Source organism: Scomber scombrus, chromosome 7 (genome assembly GCF_963691925.1).
Source record: "Scomber scombrus chromosome 7, fScoSco1.1, whole genome shotgun sequence".
NCBI lineage: Eukaryota > Metazoa > Chordata > Actinopteri > Scombriformes > Scombridae > Scomber > Scomber scombrus.
The window spans coordinates 32231741-32259240 of NC_084976.1; the positions used below are offsets into that span (position 1 = coordinate 32231741).

Below are 27500 nucleotides of genomic sequence, written 5' to 3' on the forward strand. Positions count from 1 at the left end.
AATTATTGACTTTTTAGAGTCTGTTAAATCTCTTTTTTGGCTCATTTTGTCTGGAGGTAAGGAAGCTGCCTAATAATGATGCACAGCTTGATATAGAGTGTTGATGACTTTAGGCCAAACTCTCCCTCATTACACAAATACACAACACCTGATAATGCTTAAATCCAATTAGCATTCAAGTTTATATATCTTGGAGTTGGAAAATATGCATGAACCAATCATCTCTGAGTTCAATCATCATTGTATGTTACTGCCTAGTTTAATAAGTACAAGTTAGTCCTGATCTCTAGCATTGCTGGCTATGGCCCATCATGCAACAGGGCAGACTGGACAAGTTCACATTGGTAGCTGTTCAACTCATCATGCCCGTTAGCATCGCTGCTGGTAATAGAACTCTGTTTTTATTATATCGGCTTATGATTGACATGTTTATTATTCTTAGTGTGCAATAAAGAAACCTGTCATGCTCATTATTTAGTTTCATCTCTTAGATTATTATTATTCAAGATAATCCTGAAAATTATGAACCAAACAGTGAAGGATGTGAATTAAATAACAAGAATAAAATCTACCAAAGTTACAGTCAGTGAACTCACATCAGAGTCTTCAGTCTACAGTGTGGACTCTCCTGTACAGCAGACAGAAGCTTCTCTGATGAATCAGACAGTTTGAGGAGACTCAGGTGCAGCTCTGTCAGATGAGGGTTGGACTTCACAGCTGAGGTCACAACTTCACATTCAGTGTCTGAGAGTAAACAGTCAGTAAGTCTGTAATGACACATATATTACAACATATTATCATGAACTGGATCAAGGTTCAGACTAACAAGGAGAACACATGTTTGAATCTCAAAAACTAAAATAATGTATTAAAGTTATTAACAAAGTAAATGTGAACTCCATGTGTAATGTGTAGAATCAGTAGTGTAGGGAAGTGCATGGATGAGGGGAAATGTGTGCTAGACAATAACAAACACATGAAGCAAAGAAAGAAAAGAGATGTTGCTGGTGGAAGAGAGAGGGAGACACTGAGCAGCTTTGATAAGGTGATCCAGCCCAAAGCCCAGCTGATGCTTCAGCCTGATGACCATTGTAGTTTATAATAATTATCTCTTGATGTGTTGATGAAGAAGGAAACCACCGCTGACATCTCTCACTTGTATATTTTAATGATTTGATTACAAAAGAGAACAGTGTCAAACATACAGTTCTAACAACACTATATATAGTTTCTTATCTCTAAAAACTCCACCTTCTGAGCAACTGGTCAGTCTGGACCAAACAGCCTCTGGCCCTTTAACTATACCTGGCTTTTAACCTTTAACCTAAGAGCAGCATATGTTCAAGTGTCACAGGATTTCATTAAATGTCATTAAATGTCAGATACCACACCATAACTCTATTATTATTATTATTATTATTATTATTATTATTATTATTTTATATTTAATTGTTCTGGATTGTTTCAATAATGATAAACAAACATTTGCATAAACATATGTATGAACTATCATGTTAATAAGAGTTAACTAATGACAATCATGCCATTAATCCCTATAAATATAACATTGAGCTTTAATGTGTATCAGATCTCTTTAAACAGGCTGAATTCTGCCATTCTGCTCTTATATATTGATCAGACCTCTGTGCATTTCCTGCTACTACTCTTCTCTACACCAACAAGAGAGAAAAGAGCTGAGAGTTTCTTTCTGTGACCAACAGAATATCAGAAAGACTTCAGAACAACACCATGTAACACCACTTCCCTCTTTACAATAAAAAGATGAACTGATGAGAAATAAAAGGCTCCATTGCTCGGTTCAACACACTCAGGGGTTTAGTCTCTATGACCAGTAGTTTACGGAGGCTAATGTTGGTTAACGTTAGCTAACTTTACATATTGTTGTATAACTGACATTACTGAATCAGTGTGCTGATTGGCTGATCCTCCGTGCTCACTATGAAATGTCTCAGAAACCTTTAAGAACAAAATGATGATGAAAGCAATTCTCTCTGACTTCACAAATCTTCTTTGTAAAATGAAACAGAACTTATTTTAAACTCTTAATCATAGTGTTAAAAACAGTGTGTGATTATATATGATGTACAGAAGCTGCTCATGTAATAATAACTTTATTCACTGATAACTGTAACATACTGATATATGTTGTGATAAAATGCTGCTGTAATAAAACCTCAACCACAACCTCTAAAGTCCTTCATGTGTTTCACCAGGTTTGAATGAAGCCTCCAACACCCAAAGGAAGAGAAGTAGAAGAAACAACTGTAACATCCAATAATGACTAGAAATAAATAGAATAACTGTTCATTAACTTAACAGCTAGAAACAACCAACTGAAACATTATTTACACATCTGAGACTAAATATAACTGACATGTTATTTCAGATATAAACAACTATTTTAACAATAATAATAATGTTATATTGTTCTGACTGCGGTCATTTGTTTGGGTCTGCTGTTTCCCTGGCCTGTGGTTGGCTGCAGCCGGGAGGCCACCTGATATAAAAGGAGCCAAGATGGCCACACTTCTGTTCTGTCCAAACCTTGTTTTGAGAGTAGATATAGTTTTGATAGTTTCTTTTGAGTAGTAAGGCTGGACTGCCAGTTTTGTTAATCTTGTATCTCTTGTTTAATTAGTTAGGGAGGTAAGTTTTTGTCTTTTGTTCTCTTAGGGCATCTTACTTTCTAGATAGGATTGTTCTATGTTGTTATTTTGGCCTTAGTCCACCCTGAAGATTAATAACTTAGTCTTATACTTTATTTATATCTATAGGTTCAGTTATATATTTTTGTAAATAAATACATTTTCCTTATATACAAACCAATCTTGCTCGTGGCTACTTGGGATTTGGGGAAGATGGGGCCTATTCACGTTATGTCCTAGGCACCCCTAGACTGGGACATAACAATATTATTTATATTAAAGAACTAAACTACTAATCTACACTGATTTATAATGTTAATCACATCTGGACTTACACAGCCTTTCTGCAGTTCCTCACAGCTGGGATCAGTCTCTGTCGTCCCTCATATGATGTGTTGTACTTCTTCAGGTCCAACTCATCCAGAACCTCCTCTGACATCTGCAGCATGTAGGCCAGAGCTGAGCAGTGGATCACAGAGAGTTCCTTCTCTGATCTGTTCTCTGACTTCAGGAACTCTTGGATCTCCTGATGTACTGAGCGGTCGTTCATCTCCATCAGACAGTGGAAGATGTTGATGCTTCTGTCAGGAGAGATATCACCACTGTTCATCTCCTTCAGGTTGTTGATGACTCTTTGGATGGTTTCTGGACTGTTGTCTGTCTGACCCAGCAGGTCTCCTAAGAGACTCTGGTTGGACTCCAGAGAGAGGCCATGAAGGAAGCGGACAAACAGGTCCAGGTGGCCATTTTTACTGTAGAGAGATTTCTGCATGGCTCCCTTCAGGAACACATCCAGAGATGAGTAATCTTCATCATCTTCATCTTCATCATCTTCATCATCTTCTTCTCTTCTCAGGAAGTCCTCCAGTACCTCTGTCTTCCTGCTGGTGTAACAGTGGTACATGTAGACTGCAGCCAGAAACTCCTGAACGCTCAGATGAACAAAGCTGTAGACTGTTTTCTGGAAGATCACACTCTCTGTTTTGAAGATCTCTGTACAAACTCCTGATAACACCGAGGCCTCTGTGACATCAAGACCACACTGCTTCAGGTCTTCTTGGTAGAACATGATGTTTCCTTTCTCCAGTTGTTCAAACGCCAGCCTCCCCAGCTTCAGAAGAAGGCTCCTGTCAGCCTCCGTCAGCTCCTGTGGACTCGTCTCATGTCCTTCATCATACTTGTTCTTCTTCCTCTTTGTCTGAACCAGCAGGAAGTGTGAGTACATGTCAGTCAGGGTCTTGGGCAGCTCTCCTCTCTGGTCTGGAGTCAACATGTGGTCCAGAACTGTAGCAGTGATCCAGCAGAAGACTGGGATGTGACACATGATGTGGAGGCTCCTGGATGTCTTGATGTGTGAGATGATTGTGCTGGACTGCTCTTCATCACTGAATCTTCTCCTGAAGTACTCCTCCTTCTGGGTGTCAGTGAAGCCTCGTACTTCTGTTACCCTGTCCACACATGAAGGAGGGATCTGATTGGCTGCTGCAGGTCGGGTAGTTATCCAGACGAGAGCCGAGGGAAGCAGCTTCCCCTTGATGAGGTTTGTCAACAGCACGCTGACTGATGACTTCTGTGTGACATCAGACACGACCTCACTGTTGTTGAAATCCAGTGAAAGTCTGCTTTCATCCAGGCCGTCAAAGATGAACAGAACTTTACAGACAGCGAGCTTCTCTGCTGTGAGCTTCTGTAATGTTGGATAGAAAACATGGATCAGCATGAGCAGACTGTACTGCTCATCTTTGATCAAGTTCAGCGACCTGAACGAGAACAGAATCAGCAGACTGATATCTTGGTTGTTGGAGCGCTGCGCCCAGTCCAGAGTGAACTTCAGCACTGAGAAGGTTTTTCCAACGCCAGCGACGCCGTTCATCAGAACCACTCTGATGTGTTTCTGTTGGTCAGGTAAGACTTTAAAGATGTCCTGACACTTGATTGGAGCGTCATGGAGGTTCTTCATCTTGGAAGCTGTTTCAAGCTGCCTCACCTCATGTTGGGTATTAACCTCTTCACTCTGTCCCTCTGTGATGTGGACCTCAGTGAAGATGCTGATGAGGAAGGTTTTAGTTCCTGCTTCATCAGTTCCTTGAGTCACACATTCACATGTGCTGCTCAGACTGATGTGATGTTCATCTAAAACCTCCTGCAGACCACTTTCTGCTGAAAGACAGAAAAAGAAGGTATCATTATAAATATATGTTCAGTAGGATAGAGGAGGTAGATTCCTGTTTTCAGAGATGATGACATCAGCAGACAGATCTTCAGTCTTACTTTGTACAGTGCTGGTCTGACTGTCTGTCTGCAGTCCAGGTCTGGTTCTGGATCCTTCTGCACACTGGGGACAGGAGGAGTCTCCTGATGAAGCAGACTGCTCCTCCACAGAAACACCACTCCTCTTCCTCTCTCTGTGGACATGAACACATTCTTTATGTCACATGACATTAGTGGAGGCCAACCGACAGCTCACATGCTTCATGCAGCTCTTTCCCTTCATAAACAGTCCAGACTCTCAGTATTTGGATATTTCTACATGTGTGTTCTTCAGGCTCTTGAGTAGGTTTACATCCACAGTGAAATAACTGTGTGTTTGCTGTTGGTTTAGTTTCTGCAGCTACATTTACTCTCAGTCACTGCAGCATTAAAGATGGCAGGTTTTTCTACAGTGTTTGAATCTGCTCACATGAATAGTTGGAAGGTGTTTTTCTGTAACTTGCATCATTTAGATAGAAATAAAAAAATGATCATAAATGATTAAACAAGTGAATGAATATATGAATATTAAAGTGTCATTGGTAACTACAAAATATATCAGTGACTGACTTTTTAAAACAAATAGTGTTGTAATGTAGTTTATGAAATGACATTTAAAAACTGAATCATCTTCATGTCAGTTTACAGTAGAAACAGTCTCTTACTTTGTGTCTGAGGGTCCAGGTTCATTACTGAAGTATGGAGGATCATCTTTAGACCAGTCACTCTTCATAGACACATAGCCGGATGTTACAGACTCTGCTCCGTCCTCTTCTTCCTCCTCTTTCTTCATCTTCTGGAGTCTGAAAGGTAAACCAGGAACACTGGAGACACACACACATACACAGTATAATAAACCCAGTCCTGCCTCTCAACTTAGTAGCTTCTTATTAGTTTACATGACTTTAACTACAACCATGTGTGTTTTCTAGTCATCACAAAGAGAAACTTTGACTCTGGTTTAAATCCAACAAACAGACTTCAGATAAACATGTGTGTGCTTCTTAACTGTGACTTCTCTCTACTTTAATCACATCGCTGTGAAGACAGAAACCAGGAAAAGAAAAGAGGAAACAACTTTTAACGACTCTGGGCCAGATGTAAGAACATGTTCATATTTTCTTCTTAAATTTGTCGTGTTTTTTTCGTGAGGTGGACCTTTAACCCTCCTTCCTTCCTTCCTCCTTTCCTTCCTTCCTTCCTTCTTTCCTCTGCCCTTCCTTCTTTCTTCCTCCCTTCCTCCTTTCCTTCCTTCCCTACTTCTTCCTCCCTGCCTGCCTTCCTTCCTTCTTCCTCCCTCCCTCCCTCACTCCCTCCCTCCTTTTCTTCCTTCCTTCCTCCCTCCCTCCTTTCCGTCCTTCCCTCCTTCTTCCTCCCTCCCTTCCTTCTTCCTTCCTTCCCTCCTCCCTTCCTTTCTTTCCTTCCTTCTTCCTCCCTCCCTCCCTCCTTTCTTTCCTTCCTCCCTCCTTCCTTCTTCCTCCTTTCCTTCCTTCTTCCTCCCTTCCTTCCTTCCTCCCTCCTTTCCTTCCTTCTTCCTCCCTCCCTCACTCCCTCACTCCCTGCCTCCTTTTCTTCCTTCCTTCCTCCCTCCCTCCTTTCTTCCTTCTTCCTCCCTCCCTTCCTCCTCCCTTCCTCCTTTCCTTCCTTCTTCCTTCTTCCTCCCTCCCAACCTCCCTTCCTTCCTTCTTCCCTCCCTCCTTTCCTTCCTTCTTCCCTTCCTTCATTCCTCCTTTCTTTCCTTCCTTCCTCCATCCCCCTTTCTTTCCTTCCTTCCTTCCTTTCCTTCCTTCTTCCTCCCTTCCTTCCTCCCTTCCTTCCTCCCTCCTTTCCTTCCTTCTTCCTCCTTCCATCCCTCCTTTCCTCCCTTCCTTCCTTTCCTCCCTTCCTTCCTTCCTCCCTTCTTTCCTTCCTTCTTCCTCCCTCCCTCACTCCCTGCCTCCTTTTCTTCCTTCCTTCCTTCCTCCCTCCTTTCTTCCTTCTTCCTCCCTCCCTTCCTCCTCCCTTCTTCCTCCCTCCCAACCTCCCTTCCTTCCTTCTTCCTCCTTCCCTCCCTCCTTTCCTTCCTTCTTCCCTTCCTTCATTCCTCCTTTCTTTCCTTCCTTCCTCCATCCCCCTTTCTTTCCTTCCTCTCTTCCTTCCTCCCTTCCTCCCTCCTTTCCTTCCTTCTTCCTCCCTCCCTTCCTTCCTTCCTTGACCTTTAAGAGTGAGCCACGTGGGATTCACCAAACAGTGGTATCAGCAGGAAACAGTCGTAAAGGATCTTGGTAAACATGATGAATCCCAGCTGTTCTAAATGAACGCGTTCCAGAGAAGAGTAAACTAACATGAATGATGATCTTAAAACACCATATAAGGTCAGACGTCCGGCAGGTTGTAGAGAAGCTCCATTCATGAAAACGACACTAAAGACTAAAGAAGTTTACGAGCTCAGAAACAGATCAACAGAAACACAGATTATTATTTATTGTTAGTGGAGGAATTAAAGGAGAGAAGAAGACAAAGAAGGAGGAAGAATGAGCCGTGCTGTGAACGCTAAAAACAGAAATGATTTAACATTTCGTGGTGAAGAGAGAGCTGAGCCGATGGTCATGAGCTTTGGGTAGTGACCTAAAGAACAAGATCGCGGGTGCAAGCAGCCGAAATGAGCTTCCTCCTTAGGGTGGCTTTATTCTCCTAATATTATTACTTTATTCTCTTTATATTACGACTTTATTCTCTTAATATTACGACATTATTCTCCTAATATTACGACTTTATTCTCCTAATATTACGACTTTATTCTCTTAATATTACGACTTTATTCTCTTAATATTACGACTTTATTCTCTTAATATTACGACTTTATTCTCTTAATATTACGACTTTATTCTCTTAATATTACGACTTTATTCTCCTAATATTACGACTTTATTCTCTTAATATTACGACTTTATTCTCCTAATATTATGACTTTATTCTCTTAATGTTACGACTTTATTCTCCTAATGTTACGACTTTATTCTCCTAATGTTACGACTTTATTCTCATAATATTACGACTTTATTCTCATAAAATTACGACTTTATTCTCCTAATATTATGACTTTATTCTCCTAATATTATGACTTTATTCTCTTAATATTACGACTTTATTCTCCTAATATTACGACTTTATTCTCATAATATTACGACTTTATTCTCATAATATTACGACTTTATTCTCATAAAATTACGACTTTATTCTCTTAATATTACGACTTTATTCTCTTAATATTACGACTTTATTCTCCTAATATTACGACTTTATTCTCCTAATATTATGACTTTATTCTCTTAATATTACGACTTTATTCTCTTAATATTACGACTTTATTCTCCTAATATTACGACTTTATTCTCCTAATATTATGACTTTATTCTCTTAATATTATGACTTTATCCTCCTAATATTATGACTTTATTCTCTTAATATTACGACTTTATTCTCCTAATATTACGACTTTATTCTCTTAATATTACGACTTTATTCTCTAAAAAATCGACTTTATTCTCTTAATATTACGACTTTAATCTCTTAATATTATGACTTTATTCTCTTAATATTACGACTTTATTCTCTTAATATTACGACTTTATTCTCTTAATATTATGACTTTATTCTCTTAATATTATGACTTTATCCTCGGTCGGATGAAAATGGGGCCGTCCCAGGTGGCTGCCTGTAGCCGCACTGTAATTTCCCAGCTTGGGATCAATAAAGTATATCTATCTATAAAACAGCTGCTTACTCTGGCTGGAAAGGACTGATCAAATGTTCTGTTGATGGTAATTTGATGCGTATCTTATTTTTCCTTTAGTTCTTTTATCCATCGAGTCCATCCAGACGCAAACTTAGACATGTTTTAACTTTCTTTTCTCTGTGGCTGGTTTGTAGCTCACCTAGAAAATCATATCTGCTGCTTAATATGAACATCTCCGGTAATATGTTGTGTTTCAGATCAGATAGATCAATAATGACACTAATCATTATTTATAGTAGTAATATTAACACTCACCTGCTTTAAAGCTGCTTTGTCCTTCTTCTGCTCCGTTGACTTCAAATGGCGTCTAAAGACTGAATAGTTTCACTTTTAGAGTTACTTCCTGTTTGACTACTCCCTTCCTCTTTACTGGAAGTCACGTGTGTGTGTGTGTGTGTGTGTGTGTGTGTGTGTGTGTGTGTGTGTGTGTGTGTGTGTGTGTGTGTGTGTATCATTCTCAGATGTGACTCTGTGTCCTTTATGTATATTTGAGTCTTACTAATACATCTTCCAATCCTTTAAACTACATGTTTGATACACATGAATAAATCAATGAATCAAACGTGTGTGTCATTGAGGTGAACACAGCACCAGACCTGTCCCACCAGCAGATGGCAGTATGGTGTCACTGCAATGGACGAGTAGCAGAGAGTCTGCAGCATTGTCCATCATTGGTGGAGAAAATACATCGGTTTCATATTGCAAAGATTTGACTCTTCACTTTATCAGTGTGCTTTAAGTGTGATTTTATTGATGTGTTACTTCCAGTGTTACATGCTGCAGGCTGCCTCTGTTTACTGACTGAAACACTGTAAATACACTCAAACTATAAGTCAAAGTACACGTTCACTCTAACTCTGACTCACATCCACACTATTTCACACACACAACTCAGATGTTAGCGGCTGCAGTGCTTACACTACCAGGGAAAATGTGATATCACATTTCATTTAACTCACAAAAACTGCAATAAAAGTCCTATTTCCATAGCAGATAGTTCACTACTCAAACACATACACATTATTCATCGTTATCGCTGCTTTTGTTCATGTTTTCACCAGTTTTACTCAACTGGAAATACAGAAACATAAGCACATTAGCTCAGTGTTGCTACATGCTGCTTCTGTTTACTGTAGCTGCTCTTACAGGTGAACAAGTAAGAGTGAGGATAATTAGTGAATAACACAAATGAACCAAACAATCAAACTAATAACACATGAAAGTGAGTTGGGGGGTTTTCACTGTCCATTCATGAGTCCCATATCACTGTGGATCCCACATACTACATTAAACATGTTCAGTCATTAGAACGTGCTGTGTTTGACCATCAGTTTTATAATATTATGTCATTATTTCATTACCATAAAGCAATACTAAGAAAATAAACAACTTTTCCTGACAAAGCTATGAATGGAAATAATACAAAGCTCATCAGTCCATGGCATGTTGAAACCTTTGTGTTTTAAGTTAACATCAATGAATAAATGAGCTCTTTGGTGGAAGAACTTAAAAGTGGAACTTACTACATGTGGGATTCCTCTTTTCTAGATGATGGAGTACTCGTCCTTCGTGTACTTGGGACCTTTACCTCGGCCTCTCCATCTGTTGTCTGAGTCCTCGTGCTCTGCATTCTTGTTGTAGTGCATGCATGCTAAAAGCAATCTAAGTATAACAAAGGAGCTATTAGTAGGTCTACAACAGATGAGGATATCTAATGTAAAAAGTGAAAGAAATAATTACAGTTTATGTTAAGCTGGAAACATTCTGACTAAATGAATACAGACCATGAAGTTACCAACCTGCTCAGCTTTTCAGTAGAAGAGAACACAACATAGTTTGGGGTGAACCAAAGGAGCAGTCTGTCTGAGGTCTGGTAGTGGAAACTCAGCTTGGAAATGTCCTTCTGCAGCAAGCTTCCCACAAGCTTTAGTACCTATGAAGTATGATATGATAAAACAAGAAAACAACAAACTCCATGAAAACGTAGATAAGTCTGAATGATTTTGTGCCCTCTAAATCAGATACAGGCTTCAGGAAGTGGCAATTACATGCATTACATGAAGGTGGTTGAAGCCTGACCCTCCAACACACAATATGTGGACTGAAAAAATAAAGGAAATATATCAAATGGAACAAATAACATATTCCCTGAGGCTTCAGAAACATATATCCACTAAAAGGTGGAGCCCTGCTGTGGGTATACTGATATAATTCTGTTTATTTTATTCCATCTTGCTTTATTCTATCTTATTTTATATGTTTCTTTGTCACTATAGTCTCTATCTCTCTTGATGGACCATAACTGTTACCTTGTGTATGAAACAGCAGATATGATGAATATGATTCTGGATGATTTTGAATGAAACTTAAATAAAAACTAAACGTAGATAAGTCATAAAGTTATAGATTATAATCAAAGGTGACCAACAGAAAGGAAAATAAAAGTGCATATTTTTATATTTGTAATGAAGATTAAGGAATGATGTTAAGTTTTTATTCTTCAAGACTCTGTTGGTCTAAGCTGCAGGTTCATGGAGGGAGGTGATGGTCTAGTACACAAACACACGCACACTATACACACAGAGACACACGCACACAAACACACACACAGAGTCACATGCGCACTCACACTTACACAGAGACACACGTGCACACACAAACACAGACACACAGAAATATACACACAAACACAGATACACACAAACACAGACACAGACACACATATACAGACACACACAGACACACACACGCACACACACACAAACAGACACACACAAAAGGACACACACAGACACACGCACACACACAGAGACACACGCGCACACAGACGCAAACATACAGACACACACACAAGGACTCAAACACAGACACACAGTCTGGGTTTTGTCAGTTGTGGGGTCCACCAGTTATTGGGTCACTAGTGAGGACCACCCTTTCCAGTGGTCAGACATGCTTTAATAAAATCAGTGTAGGTTAAGATTTATTGTTGAAGACAAATATCACTTTAAATTATCAATTAAAACAACTTTTGTTACAAACCAGTTTTTTTTTAATCACTTTTGGGGACAGTACTGGTTTCCATCACTAATGGGGTCCACTTTCACACGGTCCCTGTTTTCATCACACACACACAGAAATACAGACACACACACACACACACAGACATACACACACACACACGCACACATAGAGACACACTCACAGAGACAAACGCACACAGACAGACACACACAGGCGCACACTCACACATACACACACACCTACACAAATACCTAATGATTTTGAATGAAACTTAAATAAAAACTAAACGTAGATAAGTCATAAAGTTATAGATTATAATCAAAGGTGACCAACAGAAAGGAAAATAAAAGTGCATATTTTTATATTTGTAATGAAGATTAAGGAATGATGTTAAGTTTTTATTCTTCAAGACTCTGTTGGTCTAAGCTGTTTTTTTTTAATCACTTTTGGGGACAGTACTGGTTTCCATCACTAATGGGGTCCACTTTCACACGGTCCCTGTTTTCATCACACACACACAGAAATACAGACACACACACACACACACAGACATACACACACACACACGCACACATAGAGACACACTCACAGAGACAAACGCACACAGACAGACACACACAGGCGCACACTCACACATACACACACACCTACACAAATACCTAAACACACGTATGCACAAACACACAGACACACTCAAACAGACACACACACACACACAAGCACCCACACATCAACACACAGACACAAATACACGCACACACACAGACAGAGACACACGCACACACACAAAAAGACACACACCTACACACACAGACACAGACACACACACACACAGAGACACATGCGCACACACACTTACACACAAACACCTCTAAACACTCACAGAGACACACACACACATCGACACACATACACACAGACACGCACACAAGCACACAGACACACACACGTGCACACACACACAGACATACAAACATACATACACAGACATACACACATACACACGCACACACACAGAGAGTCACATGCGCACACACAAACACACACACACAGAGCCACATGCGCACTCACACTTACACAAACACACCTCTACACACTCACACAGACAGACATGCACACACAAACACACACACATAGACAGACGCACACACACACAGAAATACACACACCTACACACACAGACACATACATATACAGACACAGACACACACATACAGACACACACACACACACACACACACACAGACACACAAACACCTCTGAACACTCACACATCGACACACAAACACACACACAGACACACATACACACACATATCGAAACACAGACATATAGACAAACACACAAGGACGCAAACACAAACACACACAGTCTGGGTTTTGTCAGTTGTGGGGTCCACCAGTTATTGGGTCACTAGTGAGGACCCCCCTTTCCAGTGGTCAGACATGCTTGAAAAAAAATCAGTGTAGGTTAAGATTTATTGTTGAAGACAAAAATCACTTTAAATTATCAATTAAAACAACTTTTGTTACAAACCAGTTTTTTTTAATCACTTTTGGGGACAGTACTGGTTTTCATCACTAATGGGGTCCACGTTCACACGGTCCCTGTTTTCATCACACACACACAGAAATACAAACACACACACACACACACACAGACATACACACACACACACACACACACAGAAATACAAACACACACACACACACACACACAGACATACACACACACACACACATAGAGACACACTCACAGAGACAAACGCACACAGACAGACACACACAGGCGCACACTCACTAATACACACACACCTACACAAATACCTAAACACACGTATGCACAAACACACAGACACACTCAAACAGACACACACACACACAAGCACCCACACATCAACACACAGACACAAATACACACACACACACAGACAGAGACACACGCACACACACAAAAAGACACACACACCTACACACACAGACACAGACACACACACACACAGAGACACATGCGCACACACACTTACACACAAACACCTCTAAACACTCACAGAGACACACACACACACATCGACACACATACACACACACACAAGCACACAGACACACACACACGCACACACACACACAGACATACAAACATACATACACAGACATACACACAGAGACACACGCACACACACAGAGAGTCACATGCGCACACACACTACACACACACACACACAGAGACACACGCGCACAAACAAACACACACACACAGAGCCACATGCGCACTCACACTTACACAAACACACCTCTACACACTCACACAGAGACAGACATGCACACACACACAGAAATACACACACCTAAACACACAGACACATACATATACAGACACACAGACACACACACATACACACAAACACCTCTGAACACTCACACATCGACACACACACAGACACACATACACACACAAATCGAAACACAGACATACAGACAAACACACAAGGATGCAAACACAGACACACACAGTCTGGGTTTTGTCAGTTGTGGGGTCCACCAGTTATTGGGTCACTAGTGAGGACCACCCTTTCCAGTGGTCAGACATGCTTGAAAAAAAATCAGTGTAGGTTAAGATTTATTGTTGAAGACAAATATCACTTTAAATTATCAATTAAAACAACTTTTGTTACAAACCAGTTTTTTTTGATCACTTTTGGGGACAGTACTGGTTTCCATCACTAATGGGGTCCACTTTCACACGGTCCCTGTTTTCATCACACACACACAGAAATACAAACACACACACACACACAAAGACACAAACACACAGACACGCATACACACAGAAATACAAACACACACACACACACACACACACCTCTACACACTCATTCAGAGACACACACACACAGAAAGACGCACACTCCCACATACACAAACACCTAAACACACGTACGCACAGACACACACAGAGACACACGCACACACAGACGCACACTCACTGCACACACAGACAGGCGCACACACAGACACACAGACGCACACTCACACATAAACACAAACACCTACACACACGTACGCACAAACACACACAGACACACACACACACACATACGTACGCACACACACACACAAACAGACACACACTCACAAACACCTATACAAACGTACGCACAAACACACACAGACACCCACACACACGTACATACGCACAGACACACACAGAGACACATACACAGACAGACACACAATCACACATATGCACACACACACACACCTATACAGACAGTATTCCTGACTGCTTCCAACTTTTTGGACAGATTTTTAAAATTGATCGTGGATTGTGCCTGTAAATAAATACTTTCACTGAGTCACGATAGATGGATAGATGGATAGATGGATAGATGGATAGATACTTTATTGATTCCCTAGGGTCAATTTAGGGTCCAGCTGACTCACTATGCCTTCCCTGACCCACTCTCATATACAATACAGAATGATTATGCAATGTGTGATGTGTTGTCTTCTCCTGATTGGCTGTTGATCTGACTCCATCCTCCACCTTCTCACATTCCAGGATATGTGACTTCCATGTGATCCCCTTAACCCTCCTGTTGTCCTCGTGTCAAGGAAGGAAGGGAGGAAAGGAGGAAGGAAGGGAGGGAGGAAGGAGGAAGGAAAGGAGGGGGGAAGGGAGGAAGGAAGGATAGAAGGGAGGAAGGAAGGTAGGGGGAGGAAAGAAGGAAAGAAAGAGAGAAAGAGGAAGGGAGGGAGAAAGGAAAAGAGGAATGAAGGAAAGAAGGATAGAGGAAAGAAGGAAGGGGGAAGGTAGGGGGGAGGAAAGAAGGAAGGGAGGAAGGTAGGGGGGAGGAAAGAAGGAAGGAAGAAGGGAAGGAAAGAAGGAGGGAGGGAGGAAGGAAGGACAGAAGAAAGGGGGATGAAGGGAGGAAAGAAAGGAAGAAAGGACAGAAGGAAAGGAGGAAAGAAAGAGAGAAGGAGGGAGGGAGGAAGGACAGATGGAAGGAATGAAGAAAGGAACGAAGGAAGAAGGGAAGGAAAGAAAGAGGGAGGAAGGAAGGAGAGAAGGAAAGGAGGAAAGAAAGAGAAGGAGGGAGGGAGGAAGGAAGGACAGATGGAAGGAATGAAGGGAGGAAAGAAGGAAGGAAGAAGGGAAGGAAAGAAGGAGGGAGGAAGGAAGGACGGACAGAAGAAAGGGGGATGGAGGATGGAAAGGAAAGAAGGAAAGGAGGAAAGAAAACGAGAAGGGAGGGAGGGAGGAAGGACAGATGGAAGGAAGGAAGGTTAAGCAAGTCCAGTGTAGTGTGATAGTTCCTATCTCTGAAACTACAGGATCACAAGACATCCTGTATCTATGGTTACAGAGCCGTAGCCCCCCCCCCCTGCCCCCCCCTTTTGTTTCATATCTTCTTTACCTTCAGAGATAACTTCTTCCTCATCATCATTATTGATAGACGCTCTGTTCTGTCTTTAAGGGTTACTTCTGCATCATGTCTTACATAAGGTCAACTGTCTTCAGTACTTTTCCACTGTCATCTTGGGAGCGTTCATATTACACGACACACATAATGCTTTCAAACTGTCACACATAGCACCACATTATCATATGAAACAAACAATAAAATAATTAATCCCATTAGCTGATACTTTAGCATATATTTACACTATAAATAAACGCTCTCCTCCTCACAAAGTAATGGGTTGCCCTCCGTCCTCGGCTACATCTAGAAGTTTATAAGCCTGCTGCATCTTCCACTGGTAGAAGAACTGCTGGAGAAACTGTGTGATTGGACCAATAGACTGGAGCCAGAGTGATGACAGAGACTTAATGAACAATGAGAATAGTGTGACCACTATACCAACGTGTTGAGGCGTCACTGTGGCGATGTCGTCATCAGTTCCACAGCAGTGAAGCACAGATGAAGCTTTAACTGAAACATTAACTGGTGTGTTGGTGGTGATGTGTAGTGTTTGGTGTCTAGTCTCATCAGACCAAAGAAGCTTCTTCCAGTTGATCTCGGAGTCTCCCGCATGTCTTTGGGTTAATGTTCTTCAACAGTGGCTTTCTCTTTGCCTCTCTCCCATAAAGCAACAGTTGTTATATGCAGAGTCTCTCCCACCTCAGCTGCTGAAGCTTTTAACTCCTTCACACTAGTCACAGGTGTCTTTATATTAGAATCACCTGAGACACATTCACTGCACTCAGCTGATCTCTGTTTCACTAATTGTGAGACTACTAGCACCAATTAGCTGGACCTCTACTGAATTATATCAGTCTGTTTAAAGGGGCTGAATATTTATGCAATCACTCATTTTACATTATATATTTTTAATTAATTGACATTACTTAGTAGAAAATGTTTTCACTTTGATATTAAAGAGTTGTTTTGTGTTATATTGACCATGATTTCATTTATAAAAGCAATAAAAGGGGAAAATGTCCAAGAGGGTGAATCCTTTTAATAAGCAGTGTATGAGTATGAAGCTTAGCTAAAGTTCAAACAGGAAGTCCATCTTTGTTTGCTCACCTCATACTTTTATTTCCCATTCTTTAGTCATTCTGATCCTTCTCACAGCTCATACTGATCTCTGTCAAAGCTCATATTTTCCTTGCTGTTATTTCTGGAGCATCAGTTGTTCACATCAGCTGGTCAAGTCTAACCAATAGCACGGTGACACACCTTCACTGTCAGCCTATCATAGTGCAGCTGTCTTTATAAATGCTCTCCTTCTCTGCTCAGGTGATTTCTTGATGCTGTGTTTGTGTGACCCACCAGCTCCCCATCACCTCCCAGTCTGCAGATTCCTCAAAGCAACACTTCAACCTCATCAGCTGATCAGTTTCAGCCTCATGATGACTTTGTTGTGATTTGGCCTGAGATTGATTGATGGCAGTCATCAGCCAGCAGATGGACTGAAAGCTCAAACGTAAAGTGAATACTGCAGAAATCTCTTTCATCAAGTTTGTTTTCTTGTTTTACAATTACAACTTATTTATTTTTATTCTATTTCTTATTTTCACTGTAGTTATTCTATATCTTTAATTGCATTGTGTATTTTCGGTTTTATGGCTGTTAAGCACCTTTTTAAAAAAAAAAGAGTGCTACATATATATCAATTAATATGATTGTACTTATTTAAATTAAATTGTAAGAACATAATGAAAAATACAACTTAGTAAGGCAGGAAATGTAGTATATTCCCCCCTGAATGATTCACACCAAGCTGGAAAAGATTCTTTAATGCCACTTTTCTGACATGGAAAACATTCATTCTGGCTTTAAGAGAAATATAATATAGTATGTTGTGGTTTTATGAAGAACATTAGCAGACTGATATGTTGTCACCATCTCTGTCAACACAGGATGAAACTAAACTGCTGAAGAGTTCAAGAAGAATTATATCACAGATAAGAAGAAAGAAAAAAGAGACCGATGTGATATCTTATTGCCCCCATCAAATAAAAGTTTCTTACAGGGTGAATACATCAGCGAGCTCTCATCACATGTTCAGCTTTTTATCTATCTATTATCATCATATATTTATATCAGCATATAAAAATCAGACTTTGGCAAAAAGCAAAACTACAGCAGCACAGAAACAACCTCCTTTAGAGAAAAATGTGCTTTTACAAATTTAGTTGAACCTGAAAACATCTTCATGGAGATTAAAGAGCTGAACTGCTCCTCAAGCCATAAAAAACACACACACTTCCCCAACAGTATCTTTTTTAAAATCAGCCTTTATCCAGCCTCCTCTGAAAAAATCTTACAGTCTGGAGCCATTTAACAGTTTTTTTTAACTTTATTTAACTTTTGATGAAAAATATTAAACTAGGACTAAATAATTTCTCTGTATAATCTTCATAATCACACACAAATTAAAGAAGAATAGTTTCACAATTGTTCAAGTCTATCTTAAACCATCAATCAGGTGTCCACATGAAGCTCTCTGTAATCATTCCTCCTGTTCATACTGACTATTAAAAGATCTTTAAATGTGTTTCCAGTGTTCAGTGATGGAGAACTGTATCACAGTGTTTCCACACAGTCATTTAAAGTATCTGATCAGCTTCTATTGAGCATCAGCAGTCTGAGTTAGTCATATCAATGATATCTGACACATTTACAGTCTTTTTATCGTCAAATTCCCTCTTAGTGTTTCCCTGTTGAGCTGTGGTGTAACCATAGTAACACAAAGACTTTGGTACTAAAAACACTGTAACGTTGAAACATAGAAGATGAAGATTTGACTCATTTGGAAACTGAAGCTTCATATTAGCTTCAGATGAAAGCTAAAGATGAAAATAGGTAACTTGAGACAGTAAAACAGTCAGCTGTTATAGGGTTCATCTTCACACTCAGCTTAAGTTGAGCAGTCTGGAAAGCTTTGGATCCACCTCAAGGAGGGCAACAATAAAATCTGAGCTGGCTTCACTTCCCTTTCTTCGCACCATGTCGATCACTTTACGAGCTCTGTTCACTCGCGTTTCTGTTCTGGCCGACTCCATTTCACCATCATTTATAACACCAAACTCAAGAAGTTTATCCAGAAGCAGGTTTAGATTAGCTTCAGACACTCTGTTAACAAACTGTGTCCGAACCCTCAGCAGCAGCTTCTCTGCTGGGACGATGTCCTCAGCTGGGTGATTCCTCTGCTGGGAGTCTGTCCCCTGCTGGGAGATTCCTGTGCTGGGTTGGTTCCCCCTGCTGGGAGATTCCTGTGCTGTGCTGCTTTCCCCCACTGTGGCACTTCTTGGACCTGGAAGAAAACCAGAGACTGTTCTTTAATAACCCAACAGTCACTTTTAAACAGGGACCTTTTAAAAAATGATGAACATTTGAACTAAATCAGTGTGTGACATGAGACGGGGATGGTATTTCCAGAAACCGGCAATTAGGAGTAATTTCCCCTGGTAGGGTATCCCAAGGCAAATTGGTCCCAGGTGAGGATCCAGTCAAAGAACGATTCAAAGAAACCTAGACGAAGCAGAAACACAGGGTTGCAGGAACCTCACCCGGTATTGGGAAACCAGGGCACCTTCCTTGAGCCTAGCCTGGGAAGGGAGTTCGCCATCGAGCGCCTGGTGGCCGTGCACTGCCCAAAGAAATAACGTGGAGCTTCCGCCCTTCTGGACCCACCACCTGCAGGGATAAAGTCTGGGGTCGGATACAATGCCAATCGGGCATTTGGCAAAGGCACAGGCCTAGTGCGGATCCTCAGCGTCGCAAGTTGACTCTGGGAACGTGGAACGTCATTTTGCTGGCTGGGAAGGAGCCGGAGCTGGTGCAGGAGGTGGAGCGGTACCAGCACAGCACCGGCTCTGGAACCACAACTCGTGGAGAGGGGCTGGACTCTCTTATTCTCCGGAGTTGCCCAGGGGAAAAGGCGCTGGGCGGGTGTGGGGATACTCACGAGTCCCTGGATGAGCGCCTTTGTGTTGGAGTTCTCCCCACTGAGCGAGAGCGTCGCCTCCCTCTGACTTCGCGTTGCTGGGGGGGAAAGCTCTGGCTGTTGTTTGTGCATATGCACCGAACGGCAGTTCGGAGCACCCGGCCTTCTTGGGGCCCTGGAAGGGGTGCGGCCCGGTGAGTACATAGTTGTGCTGGGAGACTTCAACACCCACGTGGGCAACGATGGAAAAACCTAAAAGGGGGTGATTGGGAGGAACGGCCCCATCTGAACCTGAGTGGTGAGTTGTTGTTGGATTGGCAGCTGAGCTGTCAACTGATCACCACCTGGTGGCGGGGAAGGCTGCCGTACAGACCTGGGAAGCCTAAACGAGTAGTGAAGGTGAACTGGGAACTTCTGGCAGAGGCCACCGTACGTGATGTCTTCAACTCCCACCTCCGGAGGAACTTCTCCTGCATTCCTAGGGAGGGTGAGTGGACCATGTTCAAGACCTCAGTCGTGGAGGCGGCTGCTCAGAGTTACGGTTAAAAGCTGTCGGGGTGGCAACCAGAGAACCCGATGGTGGACACCAGCGGTAAAGGAGGCCGTCAAGCTGAAGAAGGAGGCCTTTGGGTCCTGGCTGGCCCAGGGGTCTCTGGAAGCAACAGATGGGTACCGGGTGGCCAAGAAGGCAGCGGCTCGGGCAGTTGCGGAAGCAAAAACCCAGCTGTGGGAGGAGTTTGTTGAGATCATGGAGAAGGACTATCGGACGGCCTTTAAGAAGTTCTGGCAAACCGTCAGGCGACTCAGGAGGGGACAGCAGGGCTCAGCTCAGGCTGTTCTCAGCAGGGGCGGAGAACTGCTAACCTCGACTGGGGATATTGTCGGGCGGTGGTAGGAGCACTTCGAGGAACTCCTAAACATGTCCTCTCTTTGGCAGCTCTGGTTTGTGCCCCTCTAGCTTTTCGTTATCCTAGTTATATTAAAACCCAATTGTACTTTCCTCTTTGGAAATTTGGAAACAATCTCCCTCTTTGATCTTGGGAGACGTTCTCTCTCTGTTCACTGTTCTATTGTACCATTAAAAAAAAAAAAAAAGTCGAAGACAGCTGTGGAATAACTTTATATCTTGAATTGATTGTGATATGCTGGTCTCCAATAAAAAAATTAAGAAAAAACAAACAAACAAGAAACATGTCCTCTGTAGAAGAGGCAGAGCTGGATGATCATGGGGGGGGATCTTCATTCATATCCCTGGCAGAGGTCACTGAGGTAGTTAAACAGCTCCTCAGTGGCAAGGTGCCGGGGAAAAGCTTATGCCAGGCTGCTGGAAAGGAGGCTCCAGCCAATTGTCGAACCTCTGAGGCAGGAGGAACAGTGCGGATTCCGTCCTGGCCTTGGAACAGTGGACCAGCTCTTCACCCTTGCAGGGATACTGGAGGGGGAATGAGAGTTCACCCAGTCTACATGTGCTGTGTGGACTTGGAGAAGGCTTAGGACCGTGTCCCTCTAGGGATAGGGTGACCACCCGTCCCGCGTAGCGCGTGCACGCACAGCGTTTGAAGCCCAATTCATGTGTCCCGCAAATTGAGACTGTGTCACGCATAATCATTAATCAATGCTTTCTAAAAAAAAAAAAAAGTTAGTCGCTCTATATCCTAAAAGTCAAATAATACAGTCTGTTTATAGTTAGGTAAGTGTGCAGCCCCTATGTATTAAACTCTCACTACTCGTAAATGTACGCTAGGTGCCCTGTATTCATTTGTTGTTGTTTTTTTTACAAACAGCGTGTATGCTTTATTTTGAAGTACAAATCGCAAGTTTCCGGTAAGTCTCTGTGAAAATGCATTAACTTGACACATGGCTACAAGCGTGTGTTTCAGTGGGCTCACAATGCTCGTTTGACTATACAAGCAGGCTAAAAACGAGTTTAAAAAAACGTAAAGCAAGTGTGGAAGGGACATAATTTGCATTCTGCCTAATGGCCAGCAGGAGGAGACTCCACTGGCTCCAAAATGAAGTCTGGTTGTATGGAAGTCTATGAGAAAATTACATAGCTAAAGTAAATCATAAGTGGAAGTGCATCTGTCAATTCATTGAATGTTCTAAATATTAGGAATCTTTATTTAGAAGAAAATATACATTGGTTGGCCTATTCATGAGCATACATCAGCAATTACACATGTTCAGGGGAATAGGGCATTATTAATATACCGTGTAAGGTTGTATGTGCTAGAAATGGGTACACCACTATCAGTGAGTCTGCTTGTGGGGTGGGGCCACCGCCGCGACAGGCAGTGTCCCACATTGTCCCTCAGAAACATACCCCTTGTCCCTCCTTGGGCTTATTAGCAGGTGGTCACCCTATCTAGGGACCTTGTGGGAGGTGTTGCGGGAGTTTGGGGTACCAGGGTCTCTGCTGCGAGCCATTGGGTCCCTATACAACCGCTGTGAGAGCAGTGTTCACATCCTCGGCACAAAGTCAGACTTGGTCTCAGAGGGTGTTGGGCTCCATCAGGGCTGTCCCTTGTCTCCGATCCTGTTCATGATTTTCATGGACAGGATCTCAAGGTGCAACCGGGTGGAGGAGAGAGTCCAGTTTGGGGACCTCAGAATTGTTTCACTGCTGTTTGCAGATGATCTGGTTCTGTTGGCCTCAACACACCAGGACCTCCACAGGCGCTGGGATTGTTTGCAGCTGATTGTGAATGTAAACTCTGACATGAGGTGAAAGCTTTACCTGTCAGTTTCACCACCCGATTCCACACCTGTGTCCTCTCTTGGTCTTGGACCATCAGAGTCACTTTCTCTTGGTTTGCAGTGAGGAAAACCTCAAATGTTGGGTAGAAATTTGGTCCGTAGTTTGGTTCAAATGTTGAATCCTGGAAACCAGAAGCAAAGCATCATTTTCATACCTGTTGTATAAAATGTTTATCTAGTATCTAGAATCTATTTTACAAAATTGTACATATAATAGTCAAGCTTGTTATCATTAAAAGTGTATCAGAAGTAGGGTTGAATAATTTTACATTTAGAAGTTTTAAGTTTTTTTATTTTGCAAAATAACAAGACAAAAAGAAAAAGATAAAGAAATAACAACAAAAGAAAGGTGGAAGGTAGTGGCAAGAAACCCCAAAGGGCTTATACAGGGCCTCTACCTATATTAAAATTCACAAGTTAAATTAAAAACAAGTAACTAAGAAATAGAAAAAGAAAAAAATTGCCATAAAAATAAATATTAAAAATAAAAATTTAAAATAAAACAAAAGTGTAGAACAATATATATATATATTTAAACATATATAACAAGTGCAAACTATATATAAATATATACTCACATTATTATTATTGAGCCTTTATTAATCATATTTCTTCTAAACATTAGCACTGTTCTCCCACAATGCATCTGTGTAGCTGTGGCTATTATAGAGTTACCATGGTGACACCAGCTGGTTAGCGGCGGTACTGCACCATGAGCATGAAATGAGAAGTTTCCAGACAGGGAAACCACATTCCTCTAATGTGTCTGCAGCTCGTGCGTTTCGCTGAAGGATGATGAGCTTTCATTTACAGAAATTCAGCACCGTTAAATTTGACGTGAATCAATACTCGGTATTACCGACATAGTTTGGTCGGTACCATTAAAAGTAGCGACCTCGGTACCCAACCCTGATCAGAAGTGACTCACCTCAGGCTGGATTATGGAGGCTTCAGGTTCACAGTGAACACTGTAGCTTTGATCAAAGCTGAGAGGACATTTGGAGGAGATCTTAATGTTCTCAGCTGTTCCTTGTTGGGGGGCAACCTTCAGTGACAAGACATGTTTATTATCAGAGAGATAGACAATGAATTCTCTGTGTTTTTCATATTTCTGTTATTGTACATGCTGGACATCTAGAGACAAATCTAGACATGTTGTAGGTGGAAATAAACAAGTGTCCCTCACTGCGGTGGCATCTTATAAAACTGTAATGTTTGTTTTATCTGTCGGGGAAATCCTGTAGAAGCAGTTCTATGTTGAAAATATAGATACAGTTATGTTGTTAAGTATAACAAGAAAACAGCAAAGTTTATGACAAGAAACATGTCTTGGTGGCAGCAACACGCTACCATGTTGAATACTTTAAATGAATTTTACTCACTATTCAATATGTATGCCACCTGGTGGTGGTATCACAAGTGACACTGGCAGACAATAATGGACTCTAGACATAATCCAGAAAAAGCTCAAAACTAAATATTATTCTTGCCAGTTCAGATTGGACAATCATACTGTTCTTAACACAGCTTGCAAAGCTTTAATAACAGTTCTAGAGGAGTGAAGCATGGCCGACTGTTCAGCCTGTTGTAGAAACAGCTGTGCTGTAAAACACAAGTTCAGGTTGATGGTAAGCACATGCTGTATGACAGATACTTTTACCTCACTCATAGGAATGTTGTTCGGCAGCAGTAATACGTCAAGTATTCGATCATCACGATCCGGAGGTCGGAGGAACAGCAGAACCTGGCCGCTGATTGGTCGTATGATGTTAATAAACCTCTGAACAACGTCCCAGACGAGGCCCAGGAGAGAGAAGTGAGGGACGTTCACAACCACATGAGTGTCTGTAATCTCCAGCGGCTCCAGGATGCTCATTCCATCATCAGTGATGTGGACGACAGACAGCAGACCATCAGGGAGCGGAGCTGTGAAAACACATTTATGTTACTAACAACAACCTCAATATATGTTAGTACTCATTTTACTTGATGTGCAGGACAATAAATAAATACATTAAGTTAAGTTGAGGAGAAAATGAAAACATAAGGAATACAGATAAATCAAGTTTTTAGTATTTTCATTATTCCAAGATGATAAACCTGATAACATCCTGAACTTCTCTTTGGACGATTCTTTCAATGTGTTTCTAACAACCAACCAACAAATCATGCTCTGTTGAAGAAAAGCTATTTCAATATGCTGATTTCTAGATAAGTTATTCACAGTCCCAAAGGATCACAGTGCTTTTCTCCAGAGACCATCAGGTGAGAGATTCCACTAATATATCAGATATTATATCATATTTAACTCAAAGTTACTGAACACATTTATTTCCCCAGATGATGAACCCTTTTCACTTTCGTCATCGGCCTCTCAGGATAAACTGTACATGTTTAGCTCCAACGTTGGTGAGATCAAAGAACTGATAAATCATCAGTGTTTGTTCATCTTGTGGTTGTAGTAAACTCTGCAGCCTGTAGGAGGCGCTAACAGGAGTCTTATTATTGTTTTAATAAAACTCACAAAGCACAATGATCATCTTACCATCCATGGTTTCACAGTGTGGCAGGCGGAGCTGACTGACAGCACCGTCAGGACTGTGGATGTTGAACAGCGGCCCTGCAGCCGTCTTGCCAGCTGGTTGTAGAAGGCTTTCGTCCCATTGGACAGTCCTGTACTGTAGCTCCGCCTCCTGAACCGTACCAAACACCAGTCCGGTCAAAGTACACCTGAACACACCTGGACCAGGACAGCTGAACCTGTAGGACACAGAGGAGCTGATTACACAACACAAACCTGAATAAAAAGTAAAGTTGCTGCAGTGTTTCAAAAGCTGGAGACCAAACTGAACATCTGGATGAGATGTGAGTGAAGCAGCAGCTGCAGGAGTATGAAGTGAAAGTGAAGCGTCATCACTGAAAGGAGCCAATGAGGTTGAGGGTTGAAATATTGTGCATCTCATGTTTTAGTTACCTGTATGAAATGTTTGCAGACTCAGTCAGCACTTTGGGTGTGAAGTCCTAAAATGGAGAAAGTGACAACATTAGTTAGAGAAAGTGAGCAGCTCACCCTCACAGTCGTACAGCTGACAGGATCCTCACTGCTTCAGTTTCTACTCCACCTGAACTCTTTACTGTTTATTCATCACTTCTTTAACTTTACAACGTGCAGTGAAATGATGCTGCTAGACTACGTTAGACAGCAGCTGGCGGCTTCACAGATGAGTGAGAGGAGAAGAAACGACAGCTTGAAGATCACACAGATGACAGCAAATCATGTTTAAGAGTGTTGAATGAAAAATGGACATTTGTATTGGTTGTACCTGCCAGTAACTGGTCCCAGTCACATTCTCTCTGCACTCAAGCTGCTGTTTCAGCCTCTCTGGATCATCAGGATCCAGCTGATCCTTTGTGCTGGATGTGGACGGATCAGCTGGGAGAAGAAGACACACAGCAGATGTTAAACTCACTTCTAGACATGAAGCTTGTGGCCCAGTGGGCAAAGACACAAAGAGAAAGCTGCAACACAAAGTCCCAGTTTAAGACCGGACAGAGACTTTGTCCACATGTCTCCTGTTGGTCTCTACTGGAAAACCTTCAATAAAGTCAAAATGAAAAAAACAAACACTTAAAGACGACAAACACAGTCATGTTTCATTAAAGACCCAAAACCAAAGTTACACTGGATTTACAAAGTGTCCATAAAGAATATATTTTTATTCCATTGTTTCAATCATTACAGTGGAACAAACTGTCTAAACAACATTTTAAATCCAAACTCAACACAGAAATCACTGAAATTCAACTGAATTCAACTTCTTGCAGTGAGGCAACACAACATCTTTCACAACAATAACAGTAGATCAGAATAGTCCCCTAGAGTGCAACGTGATATCTTCTAGTGTTGTGTTGTCTGACCAAAATATTGACTTCAGATGGATATAAAACAGAGAAAAACAGGAAATGGCTCCGTCCAAAAGTAACAAAATCCTCCTACCAGCCTCTCTGCCAGAAAATGAGTCTCTTTAAAGATGTTGTGATCACAGCGGTTCCTGATTCCCAGACCAACTTGAGACTGATACTAGGGCTCTGACAGAGATGGAGCTGACCCTAACCCTAAGGCTGCATTCAGACATTAGCCCTGGATGAAAACATGCAGCCCTCTCATCTCTCATTCATCTGAATGGAGGCAACACAGCGAGCTACACAAACACAACGCAGGCTCGTCCAATAGAAAAGTTGAACCTGGCCCAACGTGTGCTGCAACAAAATGTGACATCATCCAACAAGAAACTGTGTTGATAAATGACAAACATGCAAAGACACATTCCTGCTGGATTCCTTTGTAATGTGAACGCTGCATTTCTATTACAAACAACTATGCAGTGTTTAGTGTGTGATAAACCATCAAACACATGATTAGTGTTCCCAGCTAGTACTTCCTGTCTCACCTGAACCTTAACAACACACCGTACCAACCAAGCCTCCTGTGTTGTTTTCACTCTGAATCCTGATAAGTGAACAAACGCACCATGGTGCATTCAAAGTGGAATAAAAACTGGTGGACAGAGCCAAGTCACAAACACACTTCAGTCCACAGACACAATCTCAACCAGTTGTCTTTAGATGTGT

At 41.6% G+C, this 27500-nt stretch overlaps 2 protein-coding genes across 2 annotated transcripts in view; both read right to left on the reverse strand.

Moving 5' to 3' along the window:
* The window catches only part of LOC133984008 (NACHT, LRR and PYD domains-containing protein 5-like), a 20080-nt gene extending 11115 nt beyond the window's left edge, over positions 1-8965 (reverse strand). The window contains exons 1-5 of the mRNA XM_062423222.1: positions 8950-8965; positions 5582-5740; positions 4938-5071; positions 3002-4826; positions 597-767 (exon numbers count right to left, since the gene is read on the reverse strand). Coding sequence (XP_062279206.1) covers positions 597-767; positions 3002-4826; positions 4938-5071; positions 5582-5709 — 2258 coding nt within the window. The 5' untranslated portion in view covers positions 5710-5740; positions 8950-8965. The remainder of the gene's footprint in view (positions 1-596; positions 768-3001; positions 4827-4937; positions 5072-5581; positions 5741-8949) is intronic.
* Positions 8966-17967: 9002 nt separating this feature from the next.
* The window catches only part of LOC133983138 (NACHT, LRR and PYD domains-containing protein 14-like), a 32489-nt gene continuing 22956 nt past the window's right edge, over positions 17968-27500 (reverse strand). The window contains exons 12-18 of the mRNA XM_062422096.1: positions 26192-26301; positions 25843-25889; positions 25414-25628; positions 24529-24794; positions 23797-23913; positions 22849-22990; positions 17968-19478 (exon numbers count right to left, since the gene is read on the reverse strand). Of these exons, the coding sequence (XP_062278080.1) occupies positions 19078-19478; positions 22849-22990; positions 23797-23913; positions 24529-24794; positions 25414-25628; positions 25843-25889; positions 26192-26301 (1298 nt within the window). The 3' untranslated portion in view covers positions 17968-19077. The remainder of the gene's footprint in view (positions 19479-22848; positions 22991-23796; positions 23914-24528; positions 24795-25413; positions 25629-25842; positions 25890-26191; positions 26302-27500) is intronic.